At 37.9% G+C, this 27,527-nt stretch overlaps 1 protein-coding gene across 3 annotated transcripts in view; it reads left to right on the top strand.

The window, feature by feature from the left end:
* The first annotated feature begins 9,907 nt into the window (after positions 1-9,907).
* GRIA1 (glutamate ionotropic receptor AMPA type subunit 1) overlaps positions 9,908-27,527 on the top strand; it is a 309,938-nt gene continuing 292,318 nt past the window's right edge. For all 3 annotated transcript variants that reach the window (XM_070739030.1, XM_070739028.1, XM_070739029.1), the window contains exons 1-2: positions 9,908-9,989; positions 12,086-12,223. In XM_070739030.1, coding sequence (XP_070595131.1) covers positions 9,908-9,989; positions 12,086-12,223 — 220 coding nt within the window. The remainder of the gene's footprint in view (positions 9,990-12,085; positions 12,224-27,527) is intronic.

Raw genomic sequence — 27,527 nt, 5'->3', positions numbered from 1 at the left:
ATAGAAGTAATTTGGAACATTATAAGATGTGTACAATTATTATTTGTAAAGGTTTTATGTAAGACTATACATTTTATATATTGGTTTGCATTATTTTTAATTAATAGAGATATGAAGATAAATGAAATAGATTGAATTTGTATAATTATTACTTACAAGGGTCTCTACATAAGACTATATAATATGCAAATGGAATTTCTCAATGTGGAGATTTTATTAACCATGGATGGAAATATAGTGAATTTGAATTAGAATTTGTCAAAATATCGAGAATATGAAAATAAAAAGAAAATAAAGTTGGAAAGGAGATATAAAAGTGGGAAAGATATTAGAAATTTAGGGCATTTGGGAATGGCAGAATAAAATCAACAACTCTGCACTAATTAAAATATAAATTGAGGAAAGGGAGGAGTAAGGCTTAAAATAAAGAGGTTGAATAGAATGAAGAAATTTGAAGATAAGCAATGACAAATAATTTGAAAGAAAATTAAAAATTGAAAATCCAGGTGACAAAAATAGGAGGAAGGAGGCAGCATTAGATAATAGTAGTTATATCTAGAAGTGCACAGTGGTACCTCTACCTAAGGACGTCTCTACTTAAGAACTTTTCTAGATAAGGACTGGGTGTTCAAGATTTTTTTTGCCTCTTCTCAAGAACCATTTTCTACTTAAGAACTCGAGCCCGAAAAAATTTCCCAGGAAATTTGAGAGCAGCATGAAGGCCCGTCCATTTTCCTGCCATTCCCGCTTTAATCCTGGCCATCATGGGCATTTCTGGGCTGTCAGAAGAGCCTTTTGGTGGCGTTTAAGGAGGCTTTGGCAGTCCAGAGTGAATGAAGCATTTTCCTTTCTCTGGGAACTTGGAGAGGGAATAAACCACTTTGCTGTGGTGACTCCCTCATGCTGTCTCCCATACACACGGGGCAACCCAGAGTGTCTAGGCATGGAAAGGCAAAAGGGGGTGCTTTGCCCTGGCCAGATCAACTTGGTTTCAGCCAAAGCAAGGAGTCACCACAGTGAAGGAAAGGCGCCAGCTATAAAGCAAGTGAGCGAGAGAAAGGAGAGGAGAGACCTTCAGCATGGGAAAGAAGAGGAAGCAGATAGCAACAGCAGCAGCAACAACAGCCTTTGGGTCAAAGGAGTGGGAGGCCTGGGTTTTTCTCTCTGGCGCAGTGTTTTGGAGGCAGCCTCACACCAGGTGTATGTGAGGCGCGTGCTCCTCCTCACCACCTCAGAGTCTCTCTCTTTTTAAAAAAACCCTGGTGTTCTGTTCGGGTCTGTGAAACCCAAAATCAAAGTTTGGGCCCCTGTAAAAAAATTTCCCTGCATATTTGAAACTTGAAATTTCATAACTTTGCATCATTTCAGGGGTTCTCTCTATGAAAATGTTTGGGGGTGGGGGGCTTCTTTCTTGCTGAAAAAAAAAAGTCCCTAAAGTTCTGTTCCCAGGTCAGCCTGACCCGGACCGAAAATTATTCATTTGAGGTGCTTATGTTTGGTCAATTTGGAAACTTTTTTCACTTGGAAGGTAGTCTGAACATTTCTGCACACACGAGTCTGCGGAGAGGGGCGGCATACAAATCTAAATAATAAATAAAAATTGATGCTTATTGGTTTATTTTGATCAAAAAGCCCCCGCCCCCCCTTTTTGTGATATTTTTTTCAATTTATAGATAGCTTAAGCCTGCAAAATGCGTTTAATTTTAATAAAGTTGGTGTGGGATTGGTAGTTTGAACATTTCTGAACATAAAAAATATATAAATGAACTGAAAAAAATTGATGCTTATCTGTTTATTTTGATGAAAAAGCCCCTGCCCCCATTTTTGAGCATTTTGTGTCATTTTATATTTTGTTTAGGCTACAAATCTCGAAGGGATTTTCCCCAAAAAGGTTTGATATACAAAACTGAACATTCCTGATCATAAGAAAAATATAAATGAACTGAAAAAAAAATTCGAATATAAGACCATAGCCTACTTGAGTATAAGCCTATTTGAGTATAAGCATGGGGGCCACATTTTATAAGCAGAATAAACCATTAAACATCACATTTTTTCAGTTCATTTATATTTTTCTTATGATCAGGAATGTTCAATTTTGTATATCAAACCTTTGAGGGGGAAATCCCTTGGAGATTTGTAGCCTAAAATATATATAGAAAAATGCAGAAATGTTCAAACTAGTTTCCAAGTGAAAAAAGCTTTCAAAAAGACCAAATATAAGTATCTAAAATGAACAATTTTCCGTCCGGGTCAAATAGACCCGGGAACAGAAGTTTAGGATGTCTTTTTTGAGCAGAACAGCAGGATTAAGCCTTAAAGTTTTGGATTTCTTTTATTCCCCTCACCTTATCTTCTTCCTTCAGCAGTGACTGTCCTCCTCCTCCTCTTCTTCCTCCTCCTTCCAACCAAATTCTGAGCTTTGATTTCTTTCCTAATGTGTTTGCACACATTATTTGCTTTTATATTGATTCCTATGAGAAAAATTGTTTCTATTTACAAACTTTTCTACTTAAGAACCTGGTCACGGAACAAATTAAGTTCTTAAGTAGAGGTACCACTGTATATTATATACTGCTCAAAAAATAAAGGGAACACTCAAATAACACATCCTAGATCTGAATGAATGAAATATTGTCACTGAATATTTCATTTGCACAATAGCATGTGAAATTGACTGTCAATCAGTGTTGCTTCCTAAGTGGACAATTTGATTTCACAGAAGTTTTATTTACTTGAAGTTATATTCTGTTTTTTAAGTGTTCCCTTTATTTATTTTTTTAGCAGTATATATTTAAATATAGAGAAAGGGAAGATATTAGCTTAAGAATAGCACCAATGTTGGAATAAATTTAAGGTTCTGGAAAGCTCATCTGTCGATCACATAACAGATTAAGATTAGAAGTACTCAGGGAAGGATAAGAAGGATGAAGAGGGAGGAAAAAGGAAAGAGAGAGAAATAGGAGGGAAGTAGGTAAGAGGGAGGGGAGTAACATGAAATATAGATGGAAAACAGATGGGTGACAAAGGAAAAATGGTGCAAATTTAGGATATCTGTTTATGATATATTGAAAAAATGTATAAGGGATACCACATTGTCATGGTAATTGGGCTTGCATTGTCCAAGGATGCTAGGAACTGTGTTGGCAGGACACTATAGCTCTTAGAAGGATCAAGACATGCCTTCATAGAAAGATCTCAACTGAGAATCTAGACTAAGTACACCCCACAGCCCATTTGCAGTGCTCAAAACCAGAAAGAGTCCCATATGATCTTGGGAAACTGGTGATAGGTAGACTCAGTTACATGCATTAGACAGCCACAGCAAAAAGTGCAAACCAGAGAAACATTAGTTCATGGAGAGTTACTTTTAATCTAAATGGAATTTCAAAGGTAGATGTTGGAAACACAAACTCTCAAACCCCAGTATTACTAAACAGAGACTAGTGGATCATTGTCATGTTGTTCTGAAAAGCATAGTTCTCTTTGATACTGAGCTAGAAGCTATTGAATGCAAACAATAACTTTGTGTTGTCAAAAGAAGCCGAAATTACAGATAATTTGAATATTGGACAACTAACAGTGAATAAAATGGTGGAAACTTTAGTAGAATGTAATGCTGATCTACACAGAGATCAAAACTTGGAAAATAGAAGCATTACAGCTAAACAATTGCAAATTGTTTAGAGACTGCAAAAATCATATGACAAATGGAAGAGTCAGAAAGAATATGATCATCAAGGAAATAAAAGATCTGCATGACATTTACACAACATGACAATCAAAACAATTCCGACATAATTTGTTAAAGAAACAAAGCAAACTTTGTACTCTACTGCTAATGTTGCAGCAACAGAATTTTGACTTAAAATGAGAAAACTATAGATATTTAGAAGGCTAGAGTGAATTGTTTGCTTAGTATATGATAACAACAGCAACAACTATGGACATATTTGAATAACAAGGCCATATTAATTTTTTTTAAATCAACCATAGCCTTATAATTGGGTTTAAGACTATTACAGAAACTTCAGAAGAAAGCAATGGATGATGGTAGTGACACAGAAAATTTAACAAAATGGAAGCATTTTGATTTTTAACAAAACACCAAGTTTAGCATTAAACAATAACATCTACACATTCTGATAAGGAAAGTTTAATGCTTCAAAAACATGTGTGGAAAGAATGGAATAAAAAAAGCACAATGGATCAAAAAAGTTGAGAAAGAGGGCTAACAAAATATGATTCAAACGCAAGTCAGAAAGATTAAAAACTGCAATGCCCCCCCCCCCCCCCCCCAAAATGAATGGCATAGCTTTTGGCTCAAAAAATTCTGATTATTCTTAGAATGAGGCACCTTCTCTGTGTCTTGCTTTCTAGCACAATCTAACTTGTTGAAAGGAAATAAGTATTTTTTTTAATGTCCTATAAAATTTGGATTAGAATATGAAGTGACTTTTGCAGTCTTTTGGCAGAACTGAAAGATGTTACCCTCTGATGCGATAACTCTTTGTAAGTTCAGAAAATAGGACGTACATCTAAGGGCTGGGATTGACTGTCACCTAATGTTCTGCCACCATTCCTTGTGAGTAGAAGCTATTTTTAAAATATAGTACCTTCCATACAATTCCTATCCAAACTGGAGCCAGATCTGACAGCTAGTATTGGGTGGGGGGAATGAAGTTAGGAATGAAAATGAAGTAGAGCATCAAGAGAGGTAACGCCATCCTTAGGATCATCCTTGGACATTTCTAACCTGTATGTAGCAAAGGGAAGCTCCTTAGAACTCAGTTTTGGATGCCTTAAATTTAGATGAACCCTCTACACAACTGCAAAATAATACTGGAAACAAAAACATGATCAAGGGAAAGTAAAGCTTGCATTCTTCCCATACTTGGAAGAATAATGTCCAAAGAGGGCTATGTAGTAACCTTGTTGGATTGCACACAAGAAATCATTTGATGTATTTCCTAGGATGTTGTATCCTGGAATAAGGGAGCCCCTGCCTAATAAATCCCTTCTTGGTTATCTCTCACTGGGTGACTATGGGCCACTTAGAATATGTTACTCTCACAGGTACTGATCATGATGTATTGGCAGCTGAATTACTGATCAACTCATGAAAGGTCTATATTTAAAAATGCTTCCCTCAGTCTGAATACTATATACATGACAATAATTTTAATATAGGATGGGGAAAAGAAACCGAAAACTACATGTGTGATATAATTTTATGTTCAAATGGACAAGGAATAGTGGACTTTAACTTAGTGCAAAAAAATATTACATGTTTCCATTTGTGGGTTTTATTTTATGTATTCACTTGTATACTTTTATGTTGCCCGTACTTGCTTTCCCACGGATTGCTTGAAATTTTTCTGGAATTAAAATTCAGCCACAAGGACTGATCTATTTTCTATAAACAAAGAATACTCTTCTATATTCCTGCTTGCTGTTGTTGCTACTGTAATACTAGAACCTGGCCATGCTGCACAGCACAAAAACCAGGAAGAGGGGACATGGGAGGGCAGGGTCTCAGTCAAATTTAAACCATGCACATCCCTTGTAGTTTGGATTAGATCCTCAGCGATGCATAACAAACATGGTACAGAGAATTATTAAAATCTACTCCTTAAAGTGAATAGGTTGCTCTAGATTTTTGACAGGCAGAAAACTGGAACACTTGTGTATACAAAATCTATCTAGGTAAATATTTGTTGCACAAAATACTGGCAACCACTAGAATCAAAAGCTTACTGTGTATACTATATACACCATTGTTACAAGTTTGGTTTGTTACAAGTAGATTTGAAGTCCATATATGGTTAACCCAAGAAATCCCATTCCTGGTACTGTTTCCATAATACCACTACTCATCTACACCTCTATATCTAGCAATTAACTAACTCTACCAATACCCAAAATTTAGCACAGAGTTCTATAGTTTTGTAGATGCAGAAGTTCTCTGCCTGTACACATTCATGCTGTGCCATGTAGAAAATGTTGTTCTTATGCAACTAATGGAGAGAGATGATACAGAGAATTAAAATATGTTTGTTATACTGTTTGTTAAATGGTATATGATAAAATGTTTTTGTGATGTAACTTTTGAAATTGATCCACATTATTTTGACTGTTTTTGTGTTTTGGTCAGACTCTAATCAACTACAGCACAGATTTTAAAATACTGTACATAGGCAAAGATTTAAAAAGAAAGCTCTATTTAAAAGGAAAGAAAGGGCTGAAAACTCTCTGGTCTTCTAGTCTTTCTCCAAGTCCTATTGCTCAATAGATATTAACAGAAGCTTACCTTGTGAATGGCTGGGAAGTGGCTTGGAACCTTGGGAAAACCTAGATACTTTACATAGTTTACTTTAAACATGGTTTGTGCTAAAGTCTACATTTATTGGTTACTGTCAAAACATGATTAGAAGCTGTTGAAATCTTATCACCCCATTCACTTTCCCAAACTAGGTAGGTTATCAAATGCACACTGTCTTTTATTTTGTCCCAAATGTCCTTTTTTCTTTCAAGAAGCAACGGGACTTTCTGGTTTTTCTTTGGAGCCGTTCTGCTTTTCATCCATTCTTCATCTCTGACTCTAAAAAAGCTTCTTGGATGAGAAGCAAAATGTCTTCAAAGAAAAACCAGAAAGTACAGTTGCCTCTTGAAAAAAAAACCTACCCTTGAGACAACCATGACTTGGATGATTGAGAATCTCCATAGACTGTCCTTGCTTTGGTGTTATCCTTCATTTTGCAGGCAATGGCCTTGATCCTATGGTTTACTATTCAAAATGTAGAAAACAAAGCAGGACAGACACAGCGTTTCTTTCTCTTCTGAGAGGTTTTGTTACATGGTATTGGCCTATTGAAATACAAAATAATGAAATAACTCAGGACACTGCCTAAGGATCTTATTCATGCCAATGCATGAAAAAACGAGAGGATGCATCTAGAATCTGTATCATAAAAACCCTAAACTAATCTGAAACTGTGTTATGACACTAAACATTAAGGTTTGCTGCCCAAATATACTGATAGTAGATGAAGAAAAGGAAGCGTTCCTATCCCCGAAGGCATCAAAGGAAGCATTTCTCATCAAAACATATTCTGGCTCCCTGTTTTACAAGGGTACAAGGTCTTCCTAATAAAGGTTGTATTTCCATGAAATATTATTGCCAAAGAAGCTGGCAATTTCATAACCCTGCTTATACATATATTTACTAGATGTTAGTATTTTTTAAATAATGGCTACAATGATTTACACCAGTGCCTCTCAACTTCAGCAACTTTAAAGATGTATGGATTTTAGCTCCCAGAACTCCCCAGCCAGCATGGTGGGGAGCCAAAGTCCACATGTCTTGAAGGTTGCTGAAATAGAGAAACACTGGTTTACACATATAGCCTCATCCACAGCACATCTATAAAAACAAAAAGCCATTAAAATGTTAAATTAAAGTGGCCCCAATAAGAATGAATGGATTTGATGTCAGTGTTGTTTAATTCATTGTATATTGGTTTAATGTAATTTATTTATTTACCTACCTACCTACCTACCTACCTACCTACCTATCTATCTATCTATCTATCTATCTATCTATCTATCTATCTATCTATCTATCTACAGTATTAGGTTTGTAAACTGCTACAGAGCAGAACAAAACAGAGCAGAGCGGAATAGAACAGAACATAATAGAATTCTTTATTGGCTAAGTGTCATTGGACACGCAAGGAATTTGTCTTTGGTGCATATGCTCTCAGTGTACATAAATGAAAAGATACATTTGAAAGAATCATAAGACTCAACACTTAATGATTATCATAGGGTAGAAATAAGCAATCAGGGGAAAATCAATATTAATATAAATCATAAGGATACAAGCAGCAGGTTACAGTCATGCAGTCATAAGTGAGAGGCGATGGGTGATAGGAATGATGAGAAGACTAATAGTAATAGTAATGCAGCCTTAGTGAGTAGTTTGACAGTGATGAGGGAATTATTTGTTTAGCAGAGTGATGGCATTCAGGGAAAAACTGTTCACGTCTAGTTGTCTAGTTCCCTGAAAGATTATTCTCCAAAAGAGAGTGGTGGGGTACAAAGGAAGAGTATCTTCACCTCAACCCACTTTCCCTTCTTTTAAATGTGGTCCCCATTTTATTATCTCAGATGAAAAGCAGTCATTGGGATAACATGGACCAGATGATCTCCCTTGCAAAACTCTAGCTTAGTTGGGCTTGACACCATGAACAAAATGAAGGCATCCCCTTTCTTCTGATCTTCTTAAACTGTTATTGGAAGCAATGAAAGGTGGTGTGATTTTACAAAATCAGTCAACACAAAGTCCAAAAATACAAGATGGAGAGAAGGGGACCCACCAAAGGAATAACTAAATGAGCTCCTACACTTGGTCATCTCCTAGAAAAGGTGCCGGATAGAGACGTTATCCCTTTCTGGGAGCTCCTGTATACACCAGTAATAAATGACTGCAACTGAACAGATTCAGAGCAGATTTACATTTTACCGAATAAATGCCTATGCCTGAAATGTTTCACAATCCCAGAAAAGCGGGGGGGGGGGGGAGAGAGAGAGAGAGAAAGAGTAAGGGTGATACGGGAAGAAAAGCTTTCATATGTAACACAGTCTGTACCTTTGAGGCAATCCTGGAAGAATAAGTCTCACTTCCTCCCCATCAATAGCACCAACACCTTCCTTCTTGTTCTTTCCCTCTCTCCCACACACCTGCCTCATTCCTTAGGCTAAATGGCTTATCCTCCTAGCTTTTGGTGTTCCCGTTAGCTGGGAGCCTGGACTTTCCCCAAACAAAAAAAATTAAGAAGGGGTCTGAGACCTCCAAATGTGGAGAGAGCGGGGGAGAAATTGGGGGTAGGAGAAGAAGAGACCAAACTCAGTCAGAATGGGAAGGGAAAGGAAAGGATTGCATTCCCTCTTTCAGCATCTCTTTCCGACTTCTTTGAACAATGATTCTCCCACCCACCGCCCCCTCATTCCCCTCAGAACAATTTGTGCCTGTCGCCAGCCCCACCTGCCTTGTCTTAAACAAATGGGCCTTTGGCGGGTAACCCTAGGACAGTGTTTCCCAACCTTGGCAACTTGAAGATATCTGGACTTCAACTCCCAGAATTCCCCAGCCAGCATTCGCTGGCTAGGGAATTCTGGGAGATGAAGTCCAAATATCTTCAAGTTGCCAAGGTTGGGAAACACTGCCCTAGGAGACCCAAGAGATAGCCCTGCTCCCTCTTGATCTGGAGCGAAGTGCAGGTGGAGTTGGCCACTTAGGGACCAGCAGCCTGTGGGAGGTGGCTGTGTGAGGGGGAGTCTTAGCAGTTTCTCCCAGGGACCTCTCCAAAGACTTTGCGCTGGAGGGTGTGTGGGCTGTCAGACTGTCCCTTGGAAGGGGGGAATCCTAAGGAAGCAGGCTGCAATTTTTTATTAAAAAAAAGGCACGCAGGGGAGATTCTGGTCTCTCTCGGCTGGCGAGGTAGAACAAGGGGAGGGAAAGGAGCTTGATGGAAAGAGAGTATTCTGTGTGTGAGAGAGAGTGTAGCTGTGTGTGCATGCCTCTGCGGGAGGGAGGCAGGGAGGAAGGGAGGGAGGGGGGGAAGGGGACCGTGGTTGAGGAAAGGATTTCTCTCTCTCAGAGCTCAGTTAAACCTGCTGTCAGTTGGTGTTAAGGGAGCAACCGAAGCATTCGGATTCCCAGAGAAAGAGTGGCACAGCAAAACAGGAGGGTAAAGAAAGGAACCAAAGAGAGGGGAGGGGAAAAGAGAGAAGAAAAAAGAAGGAAGCAAGAAGGAAGGAAGCAAGGAAGAAACCAGAAAGGGGGGGAAATACCAAAAACCTATGCTTGGACCTGGGCTTCTCTCTCGCCAATGCAAAAGGGAATATGCAGCACATTTTTGCCTTCTTCTGCACCAGTTTCCTAGGGGCAGCGTTGGGGGTCAATTTCCCCAGCAACATCCAGATCGGTGAGTGTGGGGGGAAAAAACAAAAAAACAACGATGGCATCTTGGTGGCATCTTCCCGCGGGGGGCGGGGGGGATCGATGTTGCTGCGCGTAGGAGAATGGGAGGCAGAGCGAGATACAACCCACCCCTCGACTTCGCTCGCGATGGGGCCTCTGCGTGGACTATATAACCATTCAGAGGATGAGGAGGAGACCACCCCCATGCTGGACTTTGGGGAGGGGGGGTGAAGGATCCCTGCCTTCTAAGTGCTTCTAAAAGCACCCCCTCTTTTTATTCTCTCTCTCTCTCATTCTCTCATATACGTGGGACTCGGTATTTGGAGAACCGGGTGCAAAACCACTTCACAATCTCTTCCCCCGCTCCGTGGGTGGAGGGGGGAGGGAGGCGGAGGTTTTTCGGGGTCCGTAGAGAGGGCGACCCGCCGACGGACGTCGAGTTCTTTGTTGTGGCTGCTAAACAAAAGCGGGGCAAAGTCGCCAGGCAGCTGTTGCGGCGACCTGCAGTCGCCTTTCCCTCCCGTCTGCCCTCCGTCCCTTCCCTCGGACAAAAAAAAAAAAAATCCGGCACCGGGCTGGCATCTCTGCCTTCGCGCCTTTGCCCCAGCGCTTTGATGGCAGTATTTTCCCCCCCTTACAATTCCCCAAGCTAAGGGGGCCATCGCCTCCCTCCCACGTTGCTTCTGCGCCTGGCTAGGAAACACAAAAAAGGTGAAGCTTCAGAAATGAACAGGCTTCCTTGGCAACAACGCTGAAGTGGGCTTCTGGTTTAGCTGTTGATTCCCGCCAGGCGCGCACCAAGCCCGGTTCTTTTGCACGCTGCTGAACATATCCAGGCAGCCTCCCTCTGGTGTCCCTTCCTTCATCCCCGCCCCTGATGGACTTGATTCACCTGATGCTTCGGACTTCTTAGCTTTAATTCCACTGGCGGTTTCCCGCTCCCGGTGGCCGTTTTTCGATCGTTTGGGTTTTTGTTATTCGAGCCAGCCATTCATGCTGGGCCATCGAACAGACTTCCACTCCAACAGATTACGAAACTGCATTCCTGAAGCCAATTGCCCGAAGCGAAACATTTGGCCTAATGGAATAATTGCTTGGACCCATTGGGACACTTCATGGTTGCTTGCAGTGTTTCCCAACCTTGGCAACTTGAACATATTTGGACTTCAACTCCCAGAATTCCCCAGCCAGCGAATGTTGGCTGGGGAATTCTGGGAATTGAAGTCCAGATATCTTCAAGTTGCCAAGGTTGGGAAACACACTTGTTCCTATGATGAGCAGGGATTCAGTGAACAGCAGGCCTTGGGAGACCCGGTGCTTAGGTGGTCGTCTTGTTACTTCCCTTAGGATGAGTGACATTCCTTGCTATAGGGCATCTTTTGGAGAATATGGCTTAATTGTAGGTTCTTAAACTTGGCCATTCTCTCCTCCCTCACTGTCCAAAAACAGGAGTTGCTGGCAAGATATGTCCTTTGTTTATTCTTTTAGTTTAGCAACAACCTGTTGAAGAAACATCTGCTCACCGTGGGCAAATCCAAGCTTGGTTGGTGGGGGGAGGGAGTTGGCCATTCCTTGCTGCAAAAAGGCTTAATTTCAACATTTATAGTATTGCTAAGTCCCAGTTTTCTGCAGCTTCGATCTTCGTTTATAAACCTAATTGGGGGAATCTCGTATCTTTGGGGTTATGTAATAATCGGATGAAATGGAATATTGTACCAAAGGCTCCTACCAAAATGCTACTGTTCCATCTTCAAGAACCCTTGAAGCTGGATATGGACTTAATAGCATTTTTAAAAGGACCTTTTGAAATTGATGATAAGTAAATTGATTATGCCTAATTAAAACCCTTCCTCCAAATGGTTTGGGGGACTCCATTCTATGATTTTTATTTATTTGTTTGTTTGCTCTTTAGCTACAAGAGACTAACATGGCTTCCTTTCTGCCAAAGTATTTGAAGAAATTTTGGCCACTGTCCTTTTATACCCATTAAGTGTAATTGCTGCAATTGTGGAATACCTTTGTCATTTAAAGTTCAATTTCTGATTTAATGTCCATTTTTAATATATATATACATATATATTTTCCTTCTTTTTACTTTAGGGGGATTATTTCCTACTCAACAATCCCAGGAACATGCAGCCTTTATGTTTGCATTATCTCAGTTCACAGAGCCCCCCAAGCTGGCTCCACAGATTGATATTGTGAATATTAGTGACAGTTTTGAAATGACCTACACCTGTAAGTAAAGGCTAGCTATTGGCCAACCTTTTGCTCTCTGTTGACACCTATCTTTATCTTTACATTAAAACTTCTTAGCAAGGATTTTGTTTCAACAATAGGTCCTTTTTCCTTCCCTTTTTAAATATAAGTTCAAAAAATTATTCTCTTTTATCCTTACAACTGGTTTTCATTAGTTCTCCCTTATAATGCAATTTATGGCTATTGATTTGTAATTGTCTAAATGTGTGAAAATGACAGGTGAAATTATGTAAGTAGTATTTATAGGTAAACAATATTTTAAAAATACCCAACAGTCATCTAAAGAACATAACAGCACTCTTCTACCAATGAAACTTTGGTGATAGTTCTGAACTGAAGCAGACATACTTTGATCTTCAACAGTTTAAATATTTCTGAAAGTAAAAACGGACTATTAAAGCTTTTTTTATCACTATAGGGAAGGTTTTTTTTTTACTGTATCAGTAAAATGGAAGTCAGTGTTATTTATATTTTATTGATTTATTAGATCTTTTTATCCTTCCTTTATTACTTGATAAATAACTGAAGATGACGAATAGGAGGAACGCTACTTCCTCCTCCTATTTTCCTCACAAGAGGGACTGACCCAAAGTCATCCACTTTCCTAAGGCTAAACTAGAACTCACAGTTTCCTGATTTCTAGGCCAGCATTTTAACAACTACACTTTATTGACTGTTATAGCAAAGTGACTTAGGGAAATCAGTCAGGGAAATCAAAAATCTAAAATCTCTAGTACTTGGGTTTAAAGGCTATCAGATTGTGGTACGTTCATCTTGAGTTACTTATAAAGTAAAATTTGGATAAAAATCCAAATTATTAAATAATCTAATAATATTTTTCTATTCAGAAAAAAAATGATATGATACAATAAGGATGTTCCGAATTATTTCTCTGTTCTGTTTTGTGTGAGTCAGAGACTCGAATTTTAATTGAAGTGGTCATTTTTATCTTCTTTTGGAGCTTAATTGTTGATCCTTTCAATGATCTAGAAATCAAATGTTGTCCGTCTTTTTTTGTATGATGCTTAGACTGTTAATGATTAAGAATCCCCAACCTCCCATTTTTCAGTGGTTATATATTCATTTTTCTTTTTTAGTCTTTTGTTAATAAGGAGCAATGTTTGCTTATTTATGCGGATGAAAGAAATGTATTTTCAACTTCTTGTGTGTTGTTGTTACAGTTATTTTCAAGTGGTGGATTTAGATCAGATTTAAAATAGAGAGTAAAATAGAAAAAAAGACTGTTACATGAAGGTGAGAAATGAACCAAAATTGTTGACCTTGGATAGACACTGGTCTAACACATTAGTTTAATGGATAAAGAAAATTTAGGAAGTGATTTTTCATGCAAAGGCAGTCAAATGAATGTCATGAAAACTAGATGTATTTTAATGGGGCAATGTTGATGAAATAGCTGGTAAAAGATTGAAGCAGTTAAATACCAATATATTTCTATATAAAATATTAGTAGAGTGCCTTAGAGTTAAATGAGACCGCTTTCTATTTATTCAATTGTTTAATTTCTGGATTCAATTAATACTGATGTGTTGTAGAGGTTGGGGTTAATATATTATAGTAAATTTGGCTTAATGTTTCAGGTCCCTAATTGTGGTCAGGTTATCAATAGAGAACTGAGATTGTATCACAGTGGTAAACTGTAAGCAAACAATTTTCTTTTCTCTCAATCTTAATGGAACTATAATTTTGACCAGCTTTATATTAGAGCTTCATTTTATGTAGAACACTTTGTCCTAGATGACCCGTGAAAGTTAGTCTGCACCTCCCCATTGAAACTGAAATTCATTTTTCCCTCTTAAATTAAAAGCTTCCATCATTTTGGTCTCTGTGGGTTATTGGCAATTGTTGCTTTTCGCAAACATGAAGACTACAGTTGGACTTTACCAATTCAGCTTTAAAACCATATCAAGTAAGGAGTATCCGCCTGATGCTCATATAGATTCATTTCCTATAAGTGTTGATAACAATAGGGAATCTCGTAATTTGTTTTAGGGAGTGTTTACATAAACTCTTGTTTCTTTGGACAAATGTTTCATTTAAGAATGTGATTGTGGCAGGTGAAAGCAAGCATTGTTGTCATGGAAATGTTTCACGTGTCTTGATTTGAGAGTTGTTGGTAATTCTGTCACTATTATTTTTTTGGTTGTTGCTCTTGTGGACATTATTTATCTCCAGATGTTTTTATAATTCTGGTTTCACCTATTCATAAAGTGTTTGATTCTTCTATCAAAAATTGAAATGGAATTGACCTTAAGGGCGAATATGAGTTTGGGATTATATCTTTGTAGATTATTCAGATTGATAATGGGACTGTCCTAACAGCGTTTGCAAAAGACAATCATACTAGTGGTGTGGGAAGAGAGTTATTGACCTTTTATCCACTTGTCTTTTCTCCTGCAAAACCAAAATATATTATTTTCCAAGCTCACAAGTCTAGGAGAATAGTTGTGGAGGATCATGTATCTGTCTATTCAATTCTGGCTTCCAAAAAGTCTTTCCTGTACTTGCGGTTGTGGGCTTCAGATCACCCATTTTGGAGAATAGCCTTTAAAAGGAATTACATTGCAGTCGTATGCAAAGATTTGTTCTTGCACAAATCATGACTTTTTTTTCATGATGTTAGCTGCTAAAGCAGAGAAAGCTATAAACAAAGACCTGAGAATTTGAAGTTGTCAGAATAACCTACAATAAAAAAATAAAAAGAGTTTTCTAGTCTTTCAAAAGTAGAATGAAGCTAAATTACAGTTTACCTTATGGAATGTGAATATAGGAGCTTTATGCCTAAGTGTAGTTATTTTGCATGGAATATTATAGTAAAAAAATGAGATACCTATAGCAGTGGATTAATCTGCAACATACTATATTCACGTTGAGTTCTTTCAATCTATTTTGCTTAAACAAATGGATTATTATCAATTATTTTGATAAAAACAATCACTCCTAATTTCTTGTTGATCTGTATCACTTAATACAATAAACACAACTAATGCCAAACTGGAGAGGACCATGTTAGGTATTTCTTATTCAAATAGTGATAAATGATGAGGACCTTGTCAAAGGGGGAAAGTGTTACACTAATTGAGGCTCTTAACAGCTTATCACTGAATGCTTTTTGCTTGATGGAAGAATCTTCCAGTCATATTTTCCCCTGTATTTAGAATCTAAAGAAGTGGGTAGATGTTGGCATATTCCAATCAAATTTAACTCAATTTTCACCACCGCTGGTAAAAGTGTGTGTGTGTGTGTGTGTGCGTGTAAACAAACAAACAAACTTGGGTTACTCAGTAATAGCAAATAGAATTGGGAATGACATATAGCAGAACAATTGTGTGTAGGCAGAACCAGAAATAGGGATAGATTATAGCACAGTTGCCATGCCACCATTGTTAACGAAATAAAGCAATAACAGTAAGTGCGTATAAATCATAGCTATTTATGCAATAACACTGACTACTGCTTCATAGTAAACGAGCCTGGCATCCATTATAATTGATTGCAGACATTTATCTTTCTTTTATATTGAAAGAAGACGATTACAACTCATATGCTATTCTGTGGCTGAAATAGCTACTGTTTTCAGCTATTACATATTTATCCCACAAAAATATAACTTCCAGCAGTATAGTATGTTCAGGAAGGAAGACAACCAAGTTACAGTCAGATTTATTTGACAGGAAAATAGATGAGAGAGAGAGAGTACCATGTTGTTGTTGTTTTAAGTCTAGAAATATTAGGAATTCAGCATGGGAAATTACATTTCAGAGTTTGCCAGTCTTTACATAGAAGATGCCTAAACAAACAAGATATGGCAGTCATAACAGAAGGCCACTCTGCCAAATAATAAATTAAATGGACCATGGGAAAAGCATCTCATATGAAAAATGGGACTGAGGAAAAATGTAGGGACAAAACAAGGACTAGTTAGTCTGGAGGACAGAAGGAAAAGGGGGGACATGATCGAAACATTTAAATATGTTAAAGGGTTAAATAAGGTTCAGGAGGGAAGTGTTTTTAATAGGAAAGTGAACACAAGAACAAGGGGACACAATCTGAAGTTAGTTGGGGGAAAGATCAAAGGCAACATGAGAAAATATTATTTTACTGAAAGAGTTGTACATCCTTGGAACAAACTTCCAGCAGACGTGGTTGGTAAATCCACAGTAACTGAAATTAAACATGCCTGGGATATGTAAGATAAAATACAGGAAATAGTATAAGGGCAGGCTAGATGGACCATGAGGTCTTTTTCTGCCGTCAGTCTTCTATGTTTCTATGTTTCTAGTTTGCAAGTTGCAAGAGTATCAACCATTAATTTTGTGACTATATGCTACACTTGAGGTATGGGATCTAACCATTCATTCTGGCAATGCTGTCTTATTGATTATCAAACTTAACTGGCTGGATCTGTGCCCAAGCACTATCAGCAGCCTTGTTGAAATAAACCTTTATGGGGAAAGCCACAACTGGGTATTTTCACCAAGCAGTCCAAGAAGGCCTGACAGTGACACAGGTTGGCTGACTTGCTGGCTCTTAATGAACAACGAGGAAGAAGAAAAATGATAAAGTATAAATTGGGATTCAAAATGGCAGTGTTCCACACTGCAGCATTTTGTTAGAATTTCCATCGGGAGGTGTAGATTTGCTAGCAACTTTGGTGCAATTTTCTGCATTGAGCAGTAAGTTGCACTGTAAGTGTGATGTTGTTCTGTGTGTGAACTTGCCCTGTAAATTTTATACAATGCAGTATTACACAGTATGGTTCGTTCACAATACTATGTTACAATGTTTAATATCTTTGCGCATTCGATACATAGCATTTTCCTGCTTTTTAATATTTTAGGATCTCTGTAGTCTGCCCAAAGAATTTCATTTTTCAAATGGGAGTAGTTGCAATAAAAGTAGTAAGAATATAATAGCGTGATTAATTAACAAAAGCTTTATTACTATGGAACAATTCCACTGATGGAGAGTATCAAACATACATTTGTGAGTTGGGATGTTTTCAAAAGATACAAAGTTCTATGCCATTACTGTAGATTACTGTAGCAATGAATGAAAAGTATTCCCAAATTCTTTGTGTGCAAATTAGAGTTCAATACTTGTTCATATACTGAATTCTTCAAAAAAGCTGCAATCATTTCTCAGAAATATGCTTATAAAATTCCAACCATTTGTGGTGTCCTATAACTGCAGGTGTTCTAGGAGACTATAAAAGCATGTGGGGGAAAAAAGCCATTTCTGTTATTGTTCCCTGAACAGTTTCTTTTATCAGTTGGTTAATTATTTATTCAGCAATATACTGCAGTTTGCCGATGTTTTTTGGAAGTAAAGAGAGTTAAGATAGAACTACTTGAAGAAACTTTTGTAGAGACTCTAAAGATACAAAGAGTATTGAAGAAGTAATATTAAAACTTTCTGTATTTTCTGTATTTCAGAGTATGATAGACCATTGATTTGAATTGTCACTTTTGAGGAGATGAAAACTAAAGAAATAGATTAGTCTATTGTTTTAAAACAAAAAGGCAAAGAGTAGATTCAGCAGGAGCTTGTTCATTATACATTCATTCATGAAGCTCCCCTTTATATCAAGTGTCTTGAAGGACTTAGTATCTACTGATTTCATGTGATAGCTGAGTTTGATTGTCATCATAATAATATTGCTGTTGCAAGGAATAATTAACTCAATTTTACGACCAAGCAATTGTGCTGAAGCAGTGTTTGATGGGACCTGTAATTGGAGCACTATAAGACCCGTAGGCAGGGGTGGACTACTGCCAAGATGAGGGGGTATGCTGTGGGTAACGAAAATGGAACTCCACCTCAGAGCCCCCAATTTGCACTGAAAGATGTTGAAAGAACACGCAGGGCATCCTGCATAAGCCACACCCACAGTGTGGTAGTAAAAAGTTTGGTAGCCCTTCACTGCATATAGGGTAATATTTTGGACTCTAGTTGCTTCCTTTTCTCATTGAAAATGTTTTCTGGAATGCTTGGTGTGAAATGCAAGAAATAATAAATCAGATTTGGGTTAAAACTTAAACAATATTCAATTCTGTAACTTGGTTGCAAACTTTGTAGGTTGCAAAGTTTGTAGTTTGTACAGAAAGACATCTTTAAGGGGATCCTGGACTTGGTTCTAACTAACGCACAGGATTTGGTTCATGATGTAACCAAGCCGATAGGAACCAGTGATCACAACACAATAACCTTCAACTTAACCATGGCCAGCAAATTATCAGTGAAAACTAACACAGAGACCTTAAACTTTCACAGAGGGAATTTTGCCAAAATGAGGAGAATAATAAAGAAGAAACTAAAAGGGACAGTAAAAAAAGTCAAATTCCTCCAAAATGCTTGGAAACTTGTTGAAAAATACGTTACAACGGGTTCAACTAAAATGCATTCCTAAAAGAAGAAAGAGGACTGGAAAGTCCAAGAGGGTACCAGTATCGCTTACGAATGAGGTAAATGAGGTTATTGGAAAGAAGAAAAACTCATTTAAAAAATGGAAGGCTCTTCCTACTGAGGAGAACAGGAAGGATCACAAACTCTGGCAGACCAAATGCAAGGCAATAGTCAGGAAAGCCAAGAGAGATTTTGAGGAGCATATAGCAAAGAATATTAAAAATAATAACAAAACCTTTTTCAAGTACATCAGAAGCAGGAACCCAACCAGAAAAACAGTTGGGCCACTCAATGGCAATGGTCAGAAGGAGATAATCAGAGAACACAAGGAGATTGCTGAGAGGCTAAATGACTTCTTTCCCTCCGTTTTCACTGAGGAGGATAGAGAGCATTTGCCTGACACTGAATTAGTTTTCCCAGGGAGGGAATTAGAAGAATTAAACCAGATAGAGATAAACAAGGAAGACGTTCTTGCATGCCTCTCTAAACTAAATGTCAACAAATCGCCGGGTCCAGATGGCATCCACCCTAGAGTTCTCAAGGAACAAGTGTGAAATAGCTGAACTTCTAGCTAAAATATATAATCTTTCTCTAAGATCAGGGACTGTACCTGAGGATTGGAGGTAGGCAAATGTAACCCCGATCTTCAAGAAAGGATCCAGAGGTGATCCATAAAACTACAGACCAGTCAGTTTAACCTCAGTTCCCGGTAAAGTGATGGAAACCATTATTAAAGATAAAATTACTGGGCACATGGAAAAACAGGCATTGCTGAACGAAAATCAACATGGTTTCTGCAAAGGCAAATCATGTCTTACTAACTTGTTAGAATTTTTTTGAGCGTGTAAATAAACACATAGATAAAGGGGACCCAGTTGTCATTGTATATTTTGACTTTCAAAAGCCTTTTGACAAAGTCCCTCACCAAAGGCTCCTAAAAAAGCTCTTCAGCCACAGAATTAGAGGACAGGTCTTGTCCTGGATTGGTAACTGGCTAAACTGTAGGAAGCAAAGGGTGGCAATAAATGGACAATTCTCTGGATGGAAAGAAGTGAGAAGTGGTATACCCCAAGGTTCAGTTTTGGGACCTTTACTTTTTAATTTATTCATTAATGATCTGGATGTAGAAGTAAATAGTGAGGTACCAAAGTTTGCTGATGACACTAAATTGTTCTGGGTAGTAAAAAGTGAAACTGATTGTTGGAAGCTCCAGAAGGATCTCTTGAAATTGAGTGAATGGGCAACAAAGTGGCAAATGCATTTTAATCTAAACAAGTGCAAAGTTATGCACATCAGGGCAAAGAACCCCAATTATACCTACCAACTGATAGGGCCCAAACTTTCTGAGACAACTCAAGAAAGGGATCTTGGGGTTTTGGTGGACAGCTCAATGAAGATGTCAACCCAGTGCACAGCAGCAATAAAAAAAGCAAATTCTATGCTCGGCATGATTAGGAAGGGAATCGAAAATATGTCGGTAAGTGTTGTATTGCCTCTGTACAAATCGATGGTTAGACCACACTTGGAGTACTGTGTACAGTTCTGGTCACCGCACCTCAAGAAAGATATAATGGAACTGGAAAAGGTGCAAAAAAGGGCAACAAGAATGATCAAGGGAATGGAGCATCTCCCTTATGAAACCAGGTTGCAATGCCTTGGTCTTGAAAGACGGCATTTAAGGAGTGACTTGATCGAAGTGTATAAAATCATGCATGGGATAGAAAAGGTGGATAGAGAAAAAATCTTTTATCTATCACACAATACTAGGACAAGGGGGCACTCCCTAAAGCTCATAGGTAAGAAAGTGAGGACAAATCAAGGGAAATGTTTCTTCACCCAGAGGGTCATTGGTTTATGGAATTCACTTCCAGAAGAGGTCATGACAGATTCATGGATGTCAAGTGTATCGGTGGTTATTGAAACAGATGTCCATGTGCCATCTCTATGTTAGTTGAGGCAGTCAGGATTCCCTTGAGTACCATTTGTTGGGGGTCAGGGGAAAGGGAGGGTCTTGCCTTCTCTTTCTGCTCAAGATCCCCATGGACAATTGGTGGGCCACTGTGTGACACAGAATGCTGGACTTGGTGGGTTTTGGCCTGATTCAGCATGGCTCTTCTTGTGTTCTTCTTGTGTGTATCTCTCTCCCTTTGTTAACAACTGGCAGATATTTCTTTCAAAGACATTCCTAATATTTCATACCAGAAGACCCAATAGTCAAGTTTTGCTTTCATTTTGACTGATCTATAAACTTCAGAATTAATTAACAAAACATTTTAGAGGATTATGGCTTTTAAAGTTTTTTAAGTTACGCTTTTTAAAATATTTTTTTAATTTAAAATATTTCACACAAATATAAAAAATAGAAAAAGATCACAAAAGGATAAAATTAAAAGTGAAGAATCACAAAAAAGCAAGAAAATTTTTAAAAATCTAAGCAACAACTTCTGATCCTTTTTGCAGAAGTTATAATCATAATAATTACCATATGATATAGAATATCATAATTTTCTCATTCCTACAAACCCTTTTAAACAATAAATTCTGAAATCAATTGTTCATGTTTATCCATTTTCAGCAAACAGTCTTCAAAGGGGTTTCTAGACTTTTTAAAGTGTAGTTGTTGTTCCCCCTTTAATCAAACAAGTCAATTTAGTGATTTCTGCAGACTCAGACATCTTCACAATTTTCTCCATTAATGATGTTTCTGTAGTCTTCCATGTTTGTGCTATTGGGTAACAATTATTAAGGCAAATATGGACTGATTTAAATCTGTTAGCATCTACTTCAAAATAAATCTACTACCATAGAAGTCTGTGACCAAGATAGGTTTAGGTAAACAGATGTATTTTGAGAGTTAATGTACAAGCTATTTTTAAATACATGCTTAACCCAGGAATTTGTGATGAGTATCAGAATCAAGAATGCAGTTAAATTCTCACATAATAATCCAGTTTGATTTTCTTTCCATTATTTTTCCCCCAACAACCTAAGGCATTGTTAGCTCAGATCTACTGAAAACCATCTAGAAATTGACTTATAGATCCAAACGTGTATGCAAATCATGCTAATCAATGACATTTATTACAACATTTGCTTTGGGGTGCAGAAGCATTGTCTAGCTGTTGAATAGTTGTGCTTTATTTATGTTATGTTCTAGACTGACTTAGTTCCTTGCTTAACTGACGATTGTAACTTCAGATATGGAAATCTATGGGCTTTCAATATCAATAATAGTAAAAGTAGTAGTAGTTGAGGAGGAGGAAGAGGAGAAATAGTTTGACACTAGACTGTATTTTTTTCCTGTAGAGTACATCAGCCCCTGGCTTGGGCTCCAAAGCTGTCATGTAGCTGCAAGAAGTAATCAGCATGCATATTAATATTTTCAATTGCAGTTCTAAATGTATTGCAATTAGATAATTATTATGTGTCGGATGAAAAAAGCTCTGTTGATAAAGTGTATATTGGTCGCTATTTCTTCAAATGGCACTGTTGTCATTTATTCCACAGGTAATCAATTAAAATGCAGTTTTGTAATTAAACTTCCCTGAGTTCAGTCGTACGATACTATGCAAATTTTGTGTGTTCTGCTTGTTTCTCCCAGGAGTGCCATAAAGGCAACTGAGATGCATGTTCTAAATGTTGGGTTGTTGCAAACCATTAGGCTGTTAAAAACCATTGAATGTGAGGTGCTTGCAATGTGCAGGATTGCAGCCACAGTTATCTAAGCAGCACAGACAGTAATATAATCAGAACAATGACTGTTCAACCAAAGGCTATTTTTCCCAGGAAAGCATATGCACCAAAGACAAATTCCTTGTGTGTCCAATCACACTTGGAAAATAAAGAATTATATTCTATTCTATTCTATTCTATTCTATTCTATTCCATTCCATTCCACTACACTACACTGCACTGCACTACACTACACTACACTACACTACACTACACTACACTCTACTCCATTCTATTCTACAGTTGGGAAATTCATCTGCTATTGCAACCGTATGAGAAGGACCTGTTTGGGTTTACAGTAGTAATATCTCAATTTAGATTATAATTTTATTGCTGCAATAACAGCAGAGTAACAGATGGCAGCACTAGCCAGAATTTGCTAGGTTTGAATGAGACAGGTTTGGGACAGGACAGAACTTGGAAGGGAGACCAGGGCTGTAAGCTAGCCTGAGAAGTTGAAGAACACCATGGGAGAAAGCAATAACAAATACCTTGTCTCGCTGCCAGGAAAAGTACATGGATATATCGAGCTCCAATCGAATGAGACTTCTTACTTTTCAAACTTTTACAAAGCTGTTTTTAGACAGTGCTATGAGCCGCAGAAGGACTTTCTGTTAGGTTCTAAATCGAGTGAGTACTACAAGTGCCACATCCTGTGTGAAAGCTCTACCATCTGCTTTGGAAGAAGGCTCTGTTCTTTCCTTCCAAACATCCAGCCAGGAGATTCATTTTCTTAAGAGAAGGGGGAAAAAGGACACTGTGCAATTCGGGAGATTTTGCTTTCAGATCTTGCTTCTGAACAATCAAAGTTTCAATCAGAATACAATAGAGCTGGAAGGGACCTTGGAGATCTTCTAGTCCAACCAACCTCCTGCTAAGCAGGAGAGTTAAGTGGCTGGTCCAGTCTCTTCTTGAAAGCCTCCAGTGGCAGAGCACCTACAATGCCTGAAGACAAGATGTTCCACTGGTTATTGTTAGGAAGTTGCTTCTTAATCCCAGGTTGCTTCTCTCCTTGATTAGTTTCTGTTGTGATTCCGTCTGAGGCCCCTCAGGGAACGGCTGATCCTCTGCCGGCTTCCTGCTCAGAGGGGGAGGATGAGGAACAGGAGGTTCAGGCAGACAGGGAGGAGGAATCTCAGGCTGAGGGAGAGGGAGGACAGCCAGAGTCCCCCGAGGGGGAGCTCTCCCCAGCAAGCAGCCTGGATTCCTTAGATGAAAATGCACAAGCAATCATCGATCTCGGGCAGAGAAGAGCAACACAACGAAGGGGACAATTAGCCAGGTACTTTCAGCACTAAAGAGGCAACAGCTGGGTTTGGGTGTGGTGCTCTCCGGAAAGGCTGAAAAGGCAGACCCACCCTTCCTGGCTTGTGGAGTATTATCTTTGGGAGTCCTGGGACCTGGCTGTGATCTTTGGCGTCTTGGAATTCTGGTTTGTGACTTTGAATACTGAAACCTTGGGGGGGAAAGGTGTGGGTCTTATTCTCTACAGTGGTGGGTGTGCCAGCAAGAAGTCTGCTGTATTGTCTGGCCGTCAGGACTCTGCTGTGAAGTCTCATAGCCTGCCTGTTGGGAAGAACAGGTTTTTCTCTGTGTTTATTTTTCCAACTATAAAGTGCCTTTGCTTTTACCAGCGTGTCTGGCTGTTTTTTCCAGTTGGTGTTGAAGTCTGGGGGCACCCAGACAGAACAGTTTCCATCCATTATTTCTTGTCTTGTCTTCTGGTGCTTTGGAAAATAAGTTGATCCCCTCTTCTTTGTGGCAACTCTTCAAATACTAGAATACTAATGACACCACTAGTCATTCATTTCTCTAGGTTAGCCATACCCAGTTCCTGCAACCATTCTTCATATGTTTTAGTCTCCAGGCTTTTAATCATCTTATTTTCTCTTCTTTGTACTTTTTTCTAAGGTCTCAATATTAGTTTTGTAATGTGACCATAATTGGGCACAGTATTCCAGGTGTAGTCTTATAACAAAGAGGTCCTCCATAGAAATGTAGGGATCGATGCAAACAAAAATATCCTACACATATCACTAAAATGAGCATTCCCCACAGTATACAGTATACAGTGTATCATCATCGGCCAGATATTTTTCTTCACAACTGTACATATCTGCCTTAACATGGCAAACCACTTAACAAAGTCACACTGCTCTCTGAAGAACAGTGGAAGTGGAATATTCAAATATTCCACTTCGCTGATAGTGTAGGGGAGTCAGATTTGTGGCCCGTGGGCTGGATGTGTTATGGGCTGGCCATGCCCATCTCTGATTTAGCAAAGGAGGAAAAAAGTTGTGATACATCATGTGATGATGATGTAATGATGCAAGTTTGATACCCCTGGTGTAGATGAAGAAAACCAAAGGGACTCTTTGTTGAAGAAAAGTGGGGCTCTTCTTTACTTTGATAAAATATTAACAAAGCTCTGCAGAGCTTCCAGAGCTTAAAGGGAGGCTAGAAATGCCCATTTGTGAGAACTCATATCTCATATAAGATCACATATCAACTATAAGACTCCCCATGCTGTAAATGAAAAGCTGGCCTTCTGCTTCAACATGTCACTTTCTCCCCTGCCTCCTCTATTTCTCAAAATAGTTAGATCCCAAATTATACCATCAGCGTTTTGTTCTGACACGGGGATCTGGGCACCAGCTGTGGCCATCTCAGATGCTGCTAAGGACAGAAAAAGAGGACCTTGAAAAATCAGATTGCCTGGAGGTTAAAGGAGTTGAAATGGTTTTTCATGATAGCATTCCAGCATCTTCTAAGCACCACCCAGTTAAAAGGAGAAACAAAGTCTTGTGCTCCATAGCAGCCTCCCTTTGTTTGTTTAGTACAGCAGTCATTCCTCCTCTGTTGCTTCAATTTGCTCCATCCTGCTTTTTAAAATATTACTGACAATCGTCTTTAACAGCGAGGTATTTTTTGCTTCCTAATATTTCCCAGTATGCATTTTATCCTGACTCATTGAAAACAGCTCTGCTCCCCATAACCTAGATGGGTTGCAGGAGAAAAGGAACTCGGGTATAAATCCAATTAAACCAAATAAAGATTGATTTCTTGGCAGAAATGATGATCAGGGGAAAAAGTGAAGTAGCAATATACATACAGATTACCTGGACTGTGTTTTTGGTTACTCCTTTTAGATGACTGAATAAATAGGAGACACGTCTCAGACTGAAGATATCATAACATTATATATTGCTAGTGGCAGAGATCCTCAAATTATAACTAAATTTTTGGCACTGTAAGAGACAGATGCAGGGAATAACGGGGAATGTTTGCCAGGATTTGAACACATTGCATATCAATGGAGTTAAACTGATTTTTGGTATGCTCTGAGTCTTTTAGTCTTTCATTATCTTTTCTGGTAAGACTGCTAAAACCAAACAAAGGATATCAAACTTTGTAAAGAGGCAGGTTATTAGAGGTTGGGTTAGTGTTACACCATTGCAGGTTTTGTGTAGCCTCAGCAGGTGGCAGCACATCACTGACCTAACCTGGACCTGAAAAATTAAGCATGGCTTCTTACTGGATGGGAGAATACAGAGAATCCTAGAACTCAAGTTAGACTTGAAGATGTAACAAATCTTAGCAAAAAAAGCTATGGCCATCCAGTTCTGTATTGTGGCCAAGAAACCAGATAGGCATACCCATGGAGTAATCATGAATCAAGCTTAGAATGAAGAAAGCAAAGAAAATTTATTTTGTCTATAATCCTAGGACACCCAGAGAAATTAGTGTGATTGTTTTCCCCCTTTTGGTAAAGAACCAGCCATCAAACCCATTTCAGAAGTTATCTACCAACAGCAATCACTTTAGAACATGGCTGGGAAAACAGTGATCCTTCAACCATCCATCATCTTTAAAAGTTGGCCATACATATTGAGTTTGAAAATACTAAAAATTCAATTTAATTTTGTAGGAAACACAGTCCTTGCAAGATCATTCTGTCTTATGTCTTAGCAACCAGTTGCTGAGGAGGGAGGAAAAGCAAATGGGGCATCAGAAAGAAAGAAAAAAACACCAAAAAGCCAAGGGAAGAGAGAAGAGCAAGGCAAAAGCACTTTGGATGCTAATCAACCCTCAATTCCCACCCCTCCCCAAATGAAATACATGCCTGGAAAGCAAAATATAGCATAATAACTGAGGAGGAACAAGGGTTTGGGGGTAATAAGGAATGCTGTCCTTTTTTGTGTTAAGACCCTTTCCAATATACTGATGCAATAGTTTAATTTCCACTTACAGAATTAAAGTTGTTTCCCCATTTATGTGAATGCCATTGCTAAATGGAGGGTTAGCCTTTTCACTTTGATTTTTAGTGGTGCATTTTTCAATTCAATAACGCAGTTGTTCAGTCAGTGTCAGTTATGAATGGTTGCTCCATGGCACACTCCAGGCTATTGAATGAATAAATTTAACCACAACTTGAGCAAATAAAATGTCTGTGATGCAAAGAATGACTACCCAACCAATCAACAAAAACAATAAAGATGAGGAAAGTAATGTCTTTTAAACCATGGTAGCAATAATATTATTATTTATTATTTATTATTTATTATTTATTATTTATTATTTATTATTTATTATTTATTATTTATTATTTATTATTTATTATTTATTATTTATTATTTATTATTTATTATTTATTATTTATTATTTATTATTTATTATTTATTATTTATTATTTATTATTTATTATTTATTATTTATTATTTATTATTTATTATTTATTATTTATTATTTATTATTTATTATTTATTATTTATTATTTATTATTTATTATTTATTATTTATTATTTATTATTTATTATTTATTATTTATTATTTATTATTTATTATTTATTATTTATTATTTATTATTTATTATTTATTATTTATTATTTATTATTTATTATTTATTATTTATTATTTATTATTTATTATTTATTAGATTTGTATGCCACCCCTCTCCGAAGACTCGGGGCGGCTCACAACAGTAATAAAAAACAAAATAGTAATGGAACAAATCTAATATTAAAAAACATATAAAACCCTATCATTATTTAAAAAACCAAACAGGACATTCATACCAAACATAAAACAAAGTATAAAAAAGCCTGGGGGGGAGATGTCTCAACTCCCC

This window comes from Erythrolamprus reginae, chromosome 2, assembly GCF_031021105.1.
Source record: "Erythrolamprus reginae isolate rEryReg1 chromosome 2, rEryReg1.hap1, whole genome shotgun sequence".
In the NCBI taxonomy this organism is placed as follows: Eukaryota; Metazoa; Chordata; class Lepidosauria; order Squamata; family Dipsadidae; genus Erythrolamprus; species Erythrolamprus reginae.
This window is presented reverse-complemented; position numbering and strand designations above follow the sequence as displayed.